This window comes from Phyllostomus hastatus, unplaced genomic scaffold, assembly GCF_019186645.2.
Source record: "Phyllostomus hastatus isolate PE091 unplaced genomic scaffold, TTU_PhHast_1.1 phas_scaffold_39, whole genome shotgun sequence".
Lineage (NCBI taxonomy): Eukaryota > Metazoa > Chordata > Mammalia > Chiroptera > Phyllostomidae > Phyllostomus > Phyllostomus hastatus.
Window position 1 is genome coordinate 23,860,795 of NW_025334028.1, and position 16,208 is coordinate 23,877,002.

A 16,208-nucleotide genomic window follows, 5' to 3' on the forward strand; every position below is an offset into this window, starting at 1 on the left:
AAAATTCATTAAATAAAGTGTAGTGGAAAATCTTATTGACACATGGCAAAATGCAAACCTCAAAATCATTTTATGGCTAAGTCTAGAGTTTAATGACATATACAAAAATTGAACATAATATCTGAAACACACCAGTCCTGAGGACAGTAGGTGATATATTAAAAGTCTATTTAATTTATGAGAAGAAGTTTAGTTATTTATTTCAAGAGTTCACCAAATCTAGAAGAATAAATCTGTTACATTCATGCAGAAAGTGAACCAGGCTGTACTTGAACTCCATGACCACACTGTAGCGCCCTGTCTCCACAGTACATTAAATACAGCGCAAATATCAGTGCTTGGCCTGCTACGGACACCAGAAGCAGAGGTATGTCTGATAAAAAGGACACCAACATACAAGGCAGACGATACAGGTTCATTTAATGTCCTTTTATTTGATTTTAAAAATAAAAACCATGTATTTTCTTTCTAATATAAAAGTAAATACAGTGTTATTTTTATACTTGAAGACTTGGACCTTAGTGAAACAGTATTAAGGTAAAATCTGAATGTTTCACTTCCCTAAAATAGTTTTTCTTTTAAGCCAATGAACTTTTAAAAGAATTTTGAACATAATGAAAGAAAGAAAAGATTGCCTCTTCCACTACATAAAACTATCCCATATTATTATATTCTCTCATATGAAACATACTTCCACACTCCATCTAACTCATCTTTTTGTTGGCTAAAACAATAGGAACAGCCAATGCTAAATTAAGTAGAAAATACCTCTTAAATAAAACTGACTCTTTTTTATCTAGACATTCAATATAATCAATAGAATATTCTCATTGCCTTTGTTAAAGTTTTAAACTATAACAAATAGATTTTAAAAATTGGTATCAACATATTTTACAGGTCAAGTTGTGATATTTCCCCAAGAGCAAAACACATTTTCTAATTAAAATATACCATGTTCTGCTGGAAGCAAACTAAAGGGAAATAAAAAGGTGTATTTTTTTATCAATCAAGTATTTTACATATCTAATGGCACAGGTAAAATGGTAAGATGGGGCTTTAGAGATGAAAACTCTTCTAAGGATAAATGTATCTTTCTTCCTAGAAAAAAGTTACTACAGAAAAGAGATTCATGACCACTTAAATCATTTTAGTTCAAAAGGATAAAGTGAGTGATAAAGGGAGGGAAATCACTGTCTTCTCTATGACTGAAGCACACAGAATGATTACACTCAGAAAACAACAGAACTTACTTTTCTGATGTCATCTAAAGTGTTAATCTCTGGGGACAGACCACCATGCACACACAGGAACTGCTGGTTCATCAGGGCGGCCAGGGGCAGGCAGTCAAAGGCGTCCATACAGGCGTCATAGACACGTTCTGAATACTTGATTTTACCTTTTAAAACATGATTTAAGAAAAATATTTACTCTCATGATTTCATAGCTAGAATCATTTCATGGAACAGGTTTTTAAAAAAAATGTTTTCATGCGAGAATCATGTAAGCATGCAACTATACACTGCAAAGCTCCAAATGTATTAAATAAGACTTTTTAAAGAGTTATATGTTAACATTTCAATTTACTGGTTTTTAAAAATTTTGTTGTTTATGCATATCTTCCAGTTTTTAATAACTTTTTGTAAAGCAGAAGAGAGAACTTTGGTATATTTCCTTGTTATTTATCTGCAGATGGATCTCAAAAAAACATACACAAACAAGTAGGAGACCAACAGAAAGATGGACATAAAACTGGCTGATCTTCCTAAATGATCTTATAGAGACCAGAGGGCAAGAAATTCTGTAAAGCTGTTTTTCTGTGTCACTGTGCACTGCGTTTCTCTGACTGACTTATATCTAATGTTTTAAAATAAGTCACCATGCCCCATTGAGTATAGGATTAAATGACACAGACAATTTTAAGTTTCACTGGACAATGGGGAAAATTGAGAGGAGGACTTCATAAAATGTATAGGAAGTACCAGTCATTCCTAGTATTTATATCTAAAGAAAAAAGTCATCTTTAATTCTGTAAAATCCACTGGATGCTAGTAAATGTGCTGCACCCAAAAATAGGGGCACAAGGTTGAATCTGCCCTCATTTGCTTTTCTTGAGTGAGTTGAGATTAAAGGGGAGAGTAATTATCCCAAATAGTATCATTCTTGCTATTTCTTAACATGTTTATTGATTTTAGAGAGAAGAAGGGGTAGAAAGAGAGAGAGAGAAAGAGAGAGGCAGACAGACAGTGATGTGAGACAGAAACATTGATTAGCTGCCTTCCATATGAGCCCCTACTGGGGATCGAACCTACAACCTAGGTATGTGCCCTAACTGGGAATTGAACCCTCAACTTTTTGGTGTATGGGACAATGCTCCAGCCAACTGAGCCACACACAGGTACATTCTAGCTATTTTTAAAAGATAATTTAATCACTGTTTTTTAGGATAAATTACATCAAATATTAACTCAAAGTTTTAGATAACTTTATACAGAATTTATAATTTAAAAAGAAATTCTAAGTTCTCTTAACTATCCATGCGTAGACACAATGACACAAATAGTGTGTTTTTTAAAGATTTTTCACTTTGAAGCAATTGATCATACTGAAATGTGCTCTTAACATGCATTAAAATGATTATTTAGCACTTATCTTGTTAAAGGAAGAGGACTAAAAAATACTTACATTCTTGTTTAAATGTGAAATACTCTGTTAGATGTCTACATTCATGATTTCCACGGAGTAAAAACAGTGTTTTGGGGTAAAGAATTTTCAAGGCCCACAAATACAGCACACACTGAGAAAAAAATAAGAATATAAAAATAAATATTGTATCATACTTAAGCATCCCATTGCTTACATATCAGGAAGGCATCAATCAAAAGTGCCACTGTGACCAAACCTCTGCAAAAGCTAGATTTGTTAAGGAAAAACACTGAAAATCAAGCAGAAAAAATTACTTTGGTAAAAAGCCAAGGCTTATATATACATAAATACATACAGGCATTGGGAATCTATATATTTCAAGAAAACCACAGACTATGCACAGTGTGTTGGAAGAAGCCTGAAGGAAAATACACTAGAAAATGAAAATACATTGGTGTAAAAGTATGACAAGAAATGTGATTAGCAATCAATAAATAAAATAAAAACATCTCTCTATAAAGCTAATCATTCTTTTTTTTAAAAAACCAGGAGCAGGTGGAAAAATTGGAAAGGAAAAGCAAGACAATATTTGGAAACAAATACAGACAAGCTCAGGCTGACTCTGATAGTGTCCTCTTTACTTCCATTACCTTGTTTTTATGCCATTGCTGTTGGTATATAAAGCCGTAAGCTTTTTGTTTGTTGGTTTTATATGTACATATAATTAAAAGGAAGGCCAAGGACTCTCATTATAAATACTGCTAATAGCTAGGGGAAATATTTCATACATGTACCTTAAAATGCTCAAATTTAGTTACTTGGGTATTTCAGTTTGTGTCGAAGTGACAGCCAACTATGAATTAGCCAGTCCGGAGTAAAGCTACGTTGACACTGTCAACCTGAAGTGTGCATTAAAATAACCAGATACTCAAATATTAATATCAATTTCATTATCCTCGACTGACAGTCATTTAGAACCCACAGGGAAGAGAAAACCACTCTTTGAAAACAAGCATGCTTTTTTTTACCCTCATTAAGTTTATGTTCTAAAAGTGAAGCTAAGAAGCTGTAGAACCACAAAAATATTAAGACAAGTCTGCCTGTGGTTACTGTAATCTGAAACCAAAAACCATATAATATTTATATTTTAATAAAGAGTTTTCCAAATATAATAAGTTTGCTGAATAACGTCCAGCGAAAAAAACTACTGGCAAATCCTTTGCTGTGCTACCTGTGAAGAGTAATCATGTCTGACAATTTACTGAGTGGAAATAATTATGTTTGAATATAGAGCCTAAGTTTTGGAGAAAATACTATCAGAAAGAGTATGTATTATTGTGCTTTTTAAAAGATATAATATCTTCAAGCTATTGAAGATATAATATCTTCAAGATATTGTCTCCAATTATGTAACTGGGATTACAGTAAATGAAAATAAGGGGCTGACAACAAATTGTGTGTGTGTGTGTGTGTGTGTGTGTATGTGTGTAACTTTAATTTTCCAATTACCCTTTTCTGATTATAGCTGGCAGTTAAAGTTCACGTGAGAGTTGAACAAGTGGCTTATTCCGTTGATACTTGAAGCGTCACGATCTGCTGATATGTGTGACAGTTCCCTGTTATCTCAGTGGGTAGTCATGTGGCTCAATGAGTCTCTGGTTACTGTGTATCAGGTTTTATAGGTGCATTTAATGTGTTTTCAAAAAAGAGTTTGTATTACTCAAACTTGTCTCACATTTCAGAGAAGATATTTATAAACCATTATGAATATTAATGAGAACTATTTCCAATTTAAAGTTTATAAGGTTGTACTTTATATACTTATACATATGAATATACATAAATATATATACACATTTCCAAATTGGTTTTAACTTTTAATGTCTAATTTCAAGTAGAAATGATCATATTGTAAAGTCTTTAAAAATTATATTGAATATTTACTTGTTGAAATTGCTATTTCTATGTTGAGGGAAAGAATACATGTTTTGGCTATATTATAGTAACCTTTTAGGAAGCTTTTCCTTTTTTATTGTTGTTCAATTACACTTGTCCCCAGTTTTCCCCCATTGCTCTCTCCTACTCACCCCTTCCACGTTCAATCCTCCCCTCTATTGTCCTTGTCCATGGGTCCTTTACACATGTTCCCTGACTTTATCTTTAGTTTTTACTAAAGTATAACTTACATGCAATGAAGTTTATGTATTTTCAATGTATAATTAAATGTTTATGTATGTACACTCCCATGCAACTACTACCCAGATCCGCTTACATTTTGACATACAGAAGAGGCCTCTCTTGTACTCCCCCCATCAATTCTTTTGGAAATATAATCACAATATTGAACTATTTAGATTAGTTTTGCCAGCAACAATTTATTTTAAAGCAAACCTATCATCTCCCCAACTAAAATCTAAAATGTAAATTTTTATCCCATTCAAATACTACTACAGGAATCACATTCTAGGACCCATATTTCCCTTTCACCATCGGTTACAGATCCTGTTTTCATATGCGCACATGGCTTTACCACCTTTAGTTTTAATTACTGGGCCTCCTCCATAACTGAAACCTCAAAGAGTGATACACAAATAGTCTATGATATTCTATCATACTTACTTACTTTTTAAGTGATTCAATACACAGTAAATGCCCCTTATTATTTAATGGATGTGAAATACTACTCAGTATTTCATAGTACATAGAAGTTTAGGAAATATTAGCTTTTGCTATAAATCTATAAATGAGAAGGAAGACAGAAATAAAGAAAGCAGAAAGAGAGAGAGGGAGGGAGAGAGGGGAGGAGGGAAGAAAAAATAGACAGAGGGAGGGAAGTAAAGAAGAAGAAACGAAGGAAAGAAAAAAGAAAGAAAAGGAGAGAAAGAGAAAGAAAGAAGAGGAAGGAAGGAAGGGAGGGAGGGAGGGAGGGAGGGAGGGAGGGAGTGAGGGGGAAAGGAAAGGAAAGGAAGAAAGGAAGAAGGGATGGAAAAAAGAAAGAAGGGAGAGAAAGAAATTTCCAAAATCTTGGCTTAAAATAAGAATCCTGTTTTCACATTTTATTTCGTTCTCCCCTGTGGCAAGAATAAAATATCTTCCCAAACACTGAATAAAACCACAAATGCAGCCAATATGGAAGAAGTGGCATGGTAAATGAAGGGGCAGGGTGGATGGGAGAGTGGAGACCTGCCAGCCTTCACCCTCAACATCTGGTGGGAGAGGGCTGCCAAGCACAACACTGTCTTGCTGGCAACTATTTTGCCATCTAAGGTTCTAACATTCTAGAGAGCCAAAGACCTTAAACAAAACCATAACCTGATATTATTTTTAAAAAGGAAAGTCTCTTGTAAAAAGATTTTCACAATCAATAAGCAATGAAATACAAATCAGCTAAATAATTGGGTATTTTCATCTACGTGGTATCAGATGACAGTAAAATTTTCACTGAATCAAATGGCGAAGGTAGGAACAGAAGCAAGTTACATTGGCCTTTCTGAATGTGAGGTGTAAATTAGCTGCATTAATCACTTTCACCTGGACCTTGACGGCCTTTCCAGTCTTACTCTAAATAATTAAACAAATATTTACAATTTAGAATTAGTTTGAGTTATTCAATAGAGAGATTGAGCAACCTCTACCTTTTTATTAATTTTCATCATAAAGATAGTCTTCTTCTATTTAATGTATCTGCTTTCCTCTATGAATCAACACTAAGGATATAATTTTCTTTATTAGTTTAATTGGCAATTCATACCTTATAATGATTAGTATTCTTGAAAGCTTGCATGGGGGACTAAAGAAGAATGTAAAAAAGGAAGCAAGCAAGTAAAAGACATATATATGGCTTCAAATATGCATCAATCAGCTCTCTAAAATGACTATCTGCACTGTGACACATTCCCGTAAAAAGTGCCACCTCTCAATCATCAGACAATTAAGTGAAGGATGTATATCAGTTGGGAAAAGATCTAAACTCCTGCAATGTCAAATGCGGCTCCTCCAAGACACCATTCAGTGGATCTGACAAGTGTGCGGAGAAGCAGCTGTGGAGCAGCAGTGCCCTAAGCAGATGATCAGCTGTAGGGAGGAGGCCAGACACTTTCTTCCTTGTGTCTGGGGCATCACTCTGCCACCTAACATTGCTTGCTGTATCATTTGCTTGTTATTGTCAGGCAGAAGTGTGGAACATTGCTTGATTTGCTGGGCTCATTCTGGTCTATGAATTCACAGCTAATAAACACAACTCTTCGTGCTTAAATGTTTGAGGCTTGGGCTGAGATCTGGATATCAGTACAGTCGTATGTTGGGGCGGGGTCAGCTTGCTTTTAGGCTCAAGGCAAAGCCAGGCACAAGGGCTAGAAAGGGAGTCGGAGGAAGTGAATAGAAGGAAACAGCTGTGTGTGCCCTCTCTTTGCAGTTCTGTTCTTCCCTGCTTTCCCAGGGAAACACACTCAGACACAGACCTATATATAAACATATGCTTGATCAAAGACATTAGGTAGCATAATGCAATCATCAGAAAGAGGATGGTATTTGGTGCGAGACAAATTATTACCCAAAACAAAATTACCTCTTTCATCACTACTCAAAAGCTCGCTTGTTTTATTTGGGCTAACTTTGTGGGGAATGGTTTCTGATCTTGGCAAGAAAAGACGATGGGGGGAGAGGCACAGAGTGAGTACATAAAGTGAGCTCTATGTACTGCCCGGAGCACATTACCTAGTGCCTGTAAATACTACCCGGCAGAGCCTGTATGAAATGTGAACCCTCTCTTCAAAGCTGATTTGGTAAAAATTAAACTTAAGTGCTCTTCTTTGCCCAGAGGAGAGCCAAGGGAAAATACCTGCAGTGGTGCCCTGAATTATTCAGATGAGTGAAGAATCTTTTCAAACCTGTTAGGATAGTACATGCTGAAAAACTGAGCTCTTGTTTTAGGATTTTTCTTAAACCAACAGCGCTGTACTCAAAGAGATTATTTTATATTGAATGCTGTGATCTCCAGAATATATCTGGGGGAATAGGGCTGTGTACATGTTTGCACATGTGTGAGTGAATGTGAGGGTGCATTTCCGTTTCTGCATTCCTGATGTGCCCATTTTTTTGTGGTTCTTTCAGTGAAGACACAGCCAGGGTGTGGGGGTATGGTAGAAAGGGCACAGACTTTGAATCCCAGCACTGCCATTTACTATGTGCGTGACTCTCCCTGGCCTAGGTTTCTGCACACATGCAAGGGAAACATTTACATGTTCCTTGCAGAGCTATAAGGGAAAAATGAAATCATTTGTACCTTGCAAATAATAGCATTTACAGCATGCAAACAATGTCAGCTTGCTTAATCCACAATAAAAAGCCCCAAAGTATTCTCAGTAAGTATATTTTAAATAAATGTCTGTTCTGTTTTAAAAATGACAGTATCACTGAGAAATCCCAAAGTCCCTCAAAGGTCAAAATGAATCCTCTTTTACACATCACATTTTTGTCATTTCTGTATGCATGTGGCAAGTCCCTGGGGCTGTACTATCAGACTTTTGCGGTTTAATTAAAAAGATCATTTTGATGATGGGGACTCTGATATGAGCATCTCAGAACTTTTAAATGTCCCATGATGACTACATTTGATGTCACCAACATTTGGTATCATTCTTTGATCGTTTGCTTGAATTTAAAAGATGCATATTACACAAAATAATCACAATCTTCATAGTTTAAATATGTAGATTAATTGTATACTAAAAAAGTATCTGTTGAGAAACAAGTTAGTGATTTCTGCTTTTGAACTTCTTTAAAGAAGCAGTTCTAAAAAAGCTCTAATTAGGAAAAGTTTAGGAAATTTCAAGTGATTTGAGGCCAGAGACTCAGGAGCCTGAACTCTCCAAGTAAAAAAATAAAAGGTAAGTAAAGACAAATAAGATTAAGAAATATTATCCACAACTGGACCTGATGAGATAATGAAGTCTATCTGTGCCATATGTTACTCAAAAACCATCTGATTTAGTACTTTATCTTTACTACTAAAATTAATAAGGAATAGTGTTGTCTTTGATTAGGTAAAAAGATAACAAATTAAGTTGTTAAAAATCATAAATATTACGATATTAAAAAAATTTCCACCATCACATTCCATCATTTGGCTAATAAAAATAGTCACTCACAACAGGACAGTCTTGGGTGTCCCTTGCTTAGAAAGTGAGCTTCAAGGAAAGAAGAACACCTACTTCATTCCTCCTCAGGATCTTTCAAAGGTGCATATAAATATTAAATAAATAAGATGAATTTTAGAGTTACTAAAATAATTTTAAAAATATCCACACAAGCCTACTCTAAGGGAAGCAGCAGAAACTGTTATCTCCCATTGCTGTTTCCTGCCTCTGCACTTGTTTTCAAGTCTGGCTATGCAGTGAAACCGCCTTTGGTCATGATCAGCAAATCTGGCCCACACCGAAGCAATATGTCACTGCTGGGAAACATCCTTTAACGAGAGGATAGGTCCTTCTCTTTCCCCTTTTCCTTCTACTTGAATGTAATGTGAGGACATGGTGGCTGGAGCGAGGGTAGCAGTCTTGGGTCACGAGGCGGCCTCTGGAACGAGACTGCACATCAGAGCAAGGAAGCAGAAAGGGTCTGGGCCCTGGCACTATGCTTGTCACATCAGCCAGGCTGCGGGTGTTTACTGGAGGGAGAAATAAGCTTCTATCTTGCTCAAACCATCATTTTGTAGGCTTTTTATTTCTTACTCTTGGCAAATACTAGCCCTAATGCAACACGAAGGTCTTAAAAATTTGTGCTCAATCACACTTCCCTGCCAACTTGGTCAACTCAGCCTATGAATGAGACTTACAAGGTTTACGAAGTTTTCCTCTACGTTTCTCACTTTGATTTCCCTCCTAGCTAAATCTTGTTCTTTGACTTCGTCTTCTCCAGCCATGGGTAAACTCTCAACAGTCTCCAGCTCTTCTATATTCCAAAGGCAACTATTTTCTGTTCCTCTTTTACTACAAATTTTTAATAGGTTAAATAATAATTGAATCCTAGATGACTACCTGTTCTAGGCTTTTGATTCTACAGAGCTTTTTATAGTTATATTTCTTCCAGTTATAGGATATATATTTCTTCAAACTCTCTACAGTCCCATCGTACTGCACATACATTGTATGTGCTTGATAATATGTGTTTACCAAATGGGCACATTCCAAAAACATTCTATCTCTTTTTGGATTTATATACCAACACCACCCCTCCGTCCCTCATCATCATGAATAAATATGCGGTGCTCCAATGAAGAAAGGATTAATCTATTTGGGGAAATTTATATATGAAGTCAATGAGATGAGGTAAATTGAGTAACCAAAAAATATAGTATGATGTTTTTAAAAACAAAAGCTGCTTACAAATGATACAATTTTAATATTAAACTATTCCTTTAGTAAATAAATTACGATGAAAATGTAAAAACCTAGAACCTAAAATCCCTGACATTGGTGTGAGACTTACATAAATTTGAATTTTATCTTTAAATAAGAAAAATTGTTTTTCTTTTTAATGCTTTTTCCCCCGAGAATACTTATATCAGCAACTATAGCATAAACTATTTCTTTAAAACTTATTTTTGGTTCAACCATTTCTTTTAATAATTTTTAATGAACCCTTTCTATGTATGACAACATGTTAAGCACCGGGAAGAACAAACATCTGACTAAAACAAGATGCTTGCCTTTATTTTGAATGTTAATTTCTACCTACCTTAAGCATATGGGGGGCTGAGGAGGAACCCCTACTCATAAGTTACCTGCTTTGTTTCAATTAATGAGTTTAACAAATTACCCCAGTTAGATGACATGTGCCAAAAGACAAAACACAGCACTTGCAGGTGTACTCACACAAATTTACACACACAGATGCAGACACAGAGAAACACTTGACTATCAACTGACAAAAATTGCTTATTTTCTCATAATTATAGGCATAACGATGCAAGCACATTCCCGCATATTTAAGCAACTTTGATTAGTTTTCTCAACAGAGAACAGAATTCTGTAATGTGAATATGATGTGATTTTTGCAAAGTTGCAAATATATAAAAGGTACCAAAGCCAAAATCTTAGTTTTAGCCATTTCCTTGGCATCTCTACATATTAAAAAAGCATATGTGAATCAACTGAAAATAGGATATATAATATCCCATGAATTAAGTGTATTCAAGTTCATTGTTACAACTAGGGATTTCCTTAAGGCAATGGTATTCACCACTTCTATTTTACTAGGATACTATTGATCCATTACTGAGAAGCTAAAAAGAGGTGAAGCAGACTTACTTCGATACTGAAGTACCCTCTGTCAACATAGTCCCCTAAGAAGAGGTAGCGAGTGTTGGCAGGAGATCCCCCCACTTCAAAGAGCTTCATCAAGTCAAAGAATTGTCCATGGATGTCCCCACAAACTGAAAGAAACACAGAAATTAATTTTATGGTCCCATTATTTTAAGACTTGCATTAGATAATAAAATTACAAGATTTTAGAGCCATAAGAAATTCAGAGGTCATCTTAACCAAAACATTATCTTGCAAAGCAGTAAGATAAGACAGAGACTCCAAAGTTATTTAGTGGCAGACCTGGCTCTGGCAGCCAGGTCTACTAATTCACAGATTAACTGGAAAAATAAAGATAATAACAATAATGGCCTTTATTATTACGCATTTAACCATTCTGCACTGTGCTAAGAAATTTATACACATTTACTAACTTAATACTAACAATGGTGCACAACAGACATTTCCTTTTGTAGATAAGAGATGAGGCAAAGAATGGTTCAGAAATTTGACATAATCTTTATTTGCATATTTATATGCAAATAAAGCCTGAATATAGAACTACTACATGTTATTGCCTCCTGAAGAAAAAAGAACTGTTGATATGTATTGCACAAACTGTAGCTCATTGAATCTAAAGTATCATCAATTATAAAATGCATCATTATACAAGGCTGGGCAAAAGTAGGTTTGCAGTTGTTTGTATGGAAAATAATTTTACCTATAATAATATAAGAATAAACTCTGTTTCACATACAACCATAAACCTACTTTTGCTATTGCTGTACTATGTACCACTGAGAAAGAAAATAATTTAATTAAATTTAAATTATAGACAGGAACAAGTATAAAGAACACATGGACAAAAACAGAGGGGGTGGAAATGGGAGGGAGGTGGGGAGGGCTGGGGAGGTGGGGAGGGCTGGGGAGGTGGGGAGGGCTGGGGGGGTGGGCTGGGATGGGAGTAAAAGACAGAAAACTGTACTTGAACAATTAAAAGAAAAAAAAGAAAATGCATAAATATGTTAACAGCTAAAATAAACACAGGTAAAATTTGTTCATCAAAAAAAAATTTAAATTATAGCCCTGGCAGGAGTGGCTCAGTGAAATGAGTGCCGACCTGCAAACCAAAGGGTCACCAGTTTGATTCCCAGTTGGGGCACATGCCTGGGTTGCAGGCCAGGCCCTCAGTAGGGGGTGCACAAAGAGGCAACCACTCATTGATGTTTCTGTCCCTCTCTTTCTTTCTTTCCCTCTCTCTCAAACTAAATAAATAAAATCTTTAAAAATTTTAAAGAAGCACTTTTTTATAAGATGAACTTTAATAAATCTTAAAAATTAAAAAATAAATCATGAAATGGAAAAAATCTTGTAAAACAGAACAGAAAAATCACTAGGAATTTTTATTTATTAATATTCTCACCTTCTCTTTCAAACCAAAATTCTTGAGCTGTAGTCTCTTTTCAAAACTCACTTATTTAGTACTTATTATTTAACTACTTTGAAAGTCCTAAAAAAATATTATCTCCATTATACAGAGAAGAAAACAGTGTGGCTAAGAGAGGCTAGACAAGGTCACTTAAACACAGATGATCCAGGGTTTAAATTCAGATTTGCCTAATTCAAAACTTTTGCTGTCAAACACCATATTATAATATTTTTGATATTTGTATGTTTATATATGTATAGATATTTAATATTTTAAAAGTTTTGTGACTAAATGATAACTATGATGTGGCTGTTTCTTGAACACTAAGAAGTTCACGAAATGAATATATCAGTGACTAGTACCTTACACCTTAAGGGGCTACTGAGAATTAAATGTGTAAATATTGTAACAGGCTTAGAAGAGTTCCTGGAACCTATGGGTTGGCCAAAAAGCCCATTTGTTGTTGTTTTTTTTCCCATAAGGTGGCTCTAGTAGTGCTTAGTTGTTTTTAACTTCATTCAAAACAATTTTGTTAGATTGCATTGTGACAGATGTTGTATCAGTGTGCATTTAAAAAAACCTATCAAAACTGGTGAATTTTTATGTAGCCATTTTAATATTGAAGATGGAAGAAATAGGCAACATTTTTGTCATATTATGCATTATTATTTCATGAAAGGTAGAAATACAACTGGAATACAAAAAAAGATCTGTGCAGTGTATGGAGAAGGTTCTGTGACTGGTCAAAAGCGGTTTGCACAGTTTCATGCTGGAGATTTCTCACTGGGCAACGCTCCACAGTGGGGTAGACCAGTTAAAGTTGAAAGCGATCAAATTGAGACATTAGTTGAGAATAATCAACATTCTACCATGCAGGAGATAGCCAACATACTTAAAATGTCCAAGTCAATAAAGTTACTGATGAAAATGAAAAATGTGTCTTTTATTTCACAGAAAAAAACCACATGAACGTTTTGGCCAACCCAATAATATGAACTTGATAAATGGCTACCTCTATGTGATGCCATGACCCCCACCCTCCATCCTCTGGTATCCACAGAGAAGGACAGTACAACAAATGCTGCCTAATGAGGCAAGCTATCTGCTTGGTTGTTCGCAGCATCCAATTCCCCATGAGACTAGGCCTTTCGTCTTCAATGCCACTTGATTTTACCTGCACTTCTAGAACATCCAGGCTGTGACAAGTTATTTTATATCTTCAAGGCAAGGCAAGCTCATCCTTCACAGACATACACCCCTGCTTCCCATTATTTGCATTTCCTTTCCAATGGAATACTGCTGGTGGGTGGGGTACCCAACTGGGGGTCAGCACTGATAGAACTATGATGTTCAAAAAGCACACAAAACATAGAACCACACATAGGTAATAAAAGTGGTACCCATTGTTGTTACACGATGTTGAGTGGACTCTGACTCCTGCTACTCTATGAAGGAGTGACATCCTGTCCTCAACAGCCCTGCTCAGTGCCTATGGCTTCTTGCATAGAGTCAATCCATCTCATATTTGGTCTTCCTCTTTTCCTGCTCCCTTCTATTAATATTTTTGATAACATTACTGTCTTTGCCAAAGAATCTTGCTTTTTCATGATGTCCTGAAGGAGGACAGCTTCAGTTTTGCCCCTTTTACCTCCAGTGCTATTTCAGGCTTGATTTGCTCTAGGACTGGTTTGTTTTTCTTTCTGGTTGTCCAAAGTATCCTTAGCATTCTCCTCCAACATCATATTTCAAATGAGCCCACTTTTTCCTATCAGCCTTCTTCACTGTCCAACTCTTGAATCCTTACATAGTACTGAAGAATGTGAATGGGAATGTGAATGTGAATGTGAATGGGAATGTGAGAGTGTGGGTGATCTCAGCCTTGGTCTCCAATTACACATCTTTGCTCTTGGCACTCTTTCCTAATTATCCCATTGTTGTGCCTTCAAGTTGCACCCTTCTCTTGATTTATTGGCTGTAGTCTGCACTTGAATTAAAGATTTTGTTAACTTGGTTCAGTCATTAACAACTTCAATGTCTTCATTCTCTATGTTAAAGTTGTGTGTATCTTTTGCAGTCATAAGTTTTGTCTTCCAGATGTCCAATGAAGTCCTGCTTTGAGACTTTCGTTCCTTTGATCAGAGGTCATTTCAAATCAGTGCTACTTCCTTCCCATAAGATGGTGTCCTCTGCATATCTTAAGTTATTGCTATTTCTTCCACTAATTTTCAGTCTTCCTTCCCTTGAGTCTAGCCCAGCTTTTCACAAGATATGTTCTGCAAACAGATTAAACAAATAGGGAGATAAAATACAGCCTTGTCTGACATTGTTGCCTGTAGGAAACCATTCTGTCTCTCCACATTCTGACCTGACAGCGGCTTCCTGTCCGAAGCACAGGACAAATTCACAACCATCGCTATAAAACCACAATAAAAGACCATCACTGAAGTCTACCAGCACTCCTAGTTTCTATGAAAACAACATTCCATCTGACTACAGATTCCAAAAAGCATTATGTTATGTCCTTAATAGATTATTAACAGAGCTGTACGTATTTCCATCAACAACGTATAAAGTTAAGGCATTAATGAAACTGGCACATCAAAGATAATGAAACAAAACGGTGTTTCTCCCTCCCTGGAATCCTGTGATCCCTATCCATTAGCAACCTGATGTGCCACAGCATGATGGCTCTTTTCCCCACGAGAAGCAGTCCTCCATTTGTTTTTACACCGGACAAGTGAGAAATAGGTGCACTGAGCAGCTGAAACTATTTTGGTGAGAAGGTGGCAATGTTGTCATTATATCCTCAGTTTTTTCCCCTCCTAAATGGCGTCAATGTGTTGGTTTTGAATGCGGCTATGTTAATGTCCTCAGGACAACCAAATGGTGCAAGAGTGACCAACATCCTGTGATGCTTACACATTCATACATTTCTCCCTCTTACTATCAGGAAATAAACAAAATGTGCCTAATCAGTCAACTACTAAGTAGTACCTAAGCAAAGAATTACTTTTGAATAATTGCCTTTTAACTGTGGTTCCCTTCCCTGATGACTGTAGCCTGTATTAAATAAAATGTTTTTGGGAAATGATTGTCACACATGAGTGGTGTCAACAACTTTTGATCTATGTCTTCTAAAGGGGAATACAGAATTTTGAAGTAGGAAACTGAAAATAACATACAGAAAGGATCTGTCTTTATTTCTTAGGGAAGGGAATAGTCTTTCCTTCTAATGTCATTGCTGGAGAGCTCGTGATTGAGCTTTGAAATCGCAATCTAAGGGGGTTTGAGTATGCCTCTGTGTGTGTGTGTGTGTAAAGCCACCCACCACAAAAGAGGGATTATTTGGAGATTAGTGGTCAGTATAGCAATTAGGGAGTCATTAAACAAGTTTAAGACTTTATTCACTGTAGATTACAGCGAAGTCCTGCCAAAGAGAAACATCAATAAACAGCTAGGGCAGTAACAAGGGGCTCTTTGTAGTGAGCTGAGTAAGGCCTTGTGATCTACAGGCTGGACAATGAATTAGTCACAGAGCAAGTCTAAGAGTCCCTAAAACCAGCACACTGCTAAGTACAAAAGATAATGGCCAGCGTGTTTAGGACAAACAGGCCCTTCAAAAAATAATCTCAGGGAGCGGAAGGAGGAAGTTGGAAAGATAGCCACAGCCGGGACCAAGCCTTTGCCTCACATTTCCTCACTAGAGCAACACCACTGACTCTCCACCGAGAAGAGCTCAGTGTTCCAGACAGCAACCATGCATGTATTATTCGAGTAATTAGGTATGCATGTCCAAATTACTTTAGTGAAGCTGCAAACAAGTGTATCTATAT

The 16,208-nt window shown here is 36.1% G+C and overlaps 1 protein-coding gene across 3 annotated transcripts in view; it reads right to left on the reverse strand.

The window, feature by feature from the left end:
• Nucleotides 1-16,208, reverse strand: part of PPP3CA (protein phosphatase 3 catalytic subunit alpha) — a 312,138-nt gene that overhangs the window by 69,325 nt on the left and 226,605 nt on the right. For all 3 annotated transcript variants that reach the window (XM_045820033.1, XM_045820032.1, XM_045820034.1), the window contains 3 exons: nucleotides 10,953-11,077; nucleotides 2,683-2,794; nucleotides 1,251-1,396 (listed from right to left, as the gene is read on the reverse strand). In XM_045820033.1, coding sequence (XP_045675989.1) covers nucleotides 1,251-1,396; nucleotides 2,683-2,794; nucleotides 10,953-11,077 — 383 coding nt within the window. The remainder of the gene's footprint in view (nucleotides 1-1,250; nucleotides 1,397-2,682; nucleotides 2,795-10,952; nucleotides 11,078-16,208) is intronic.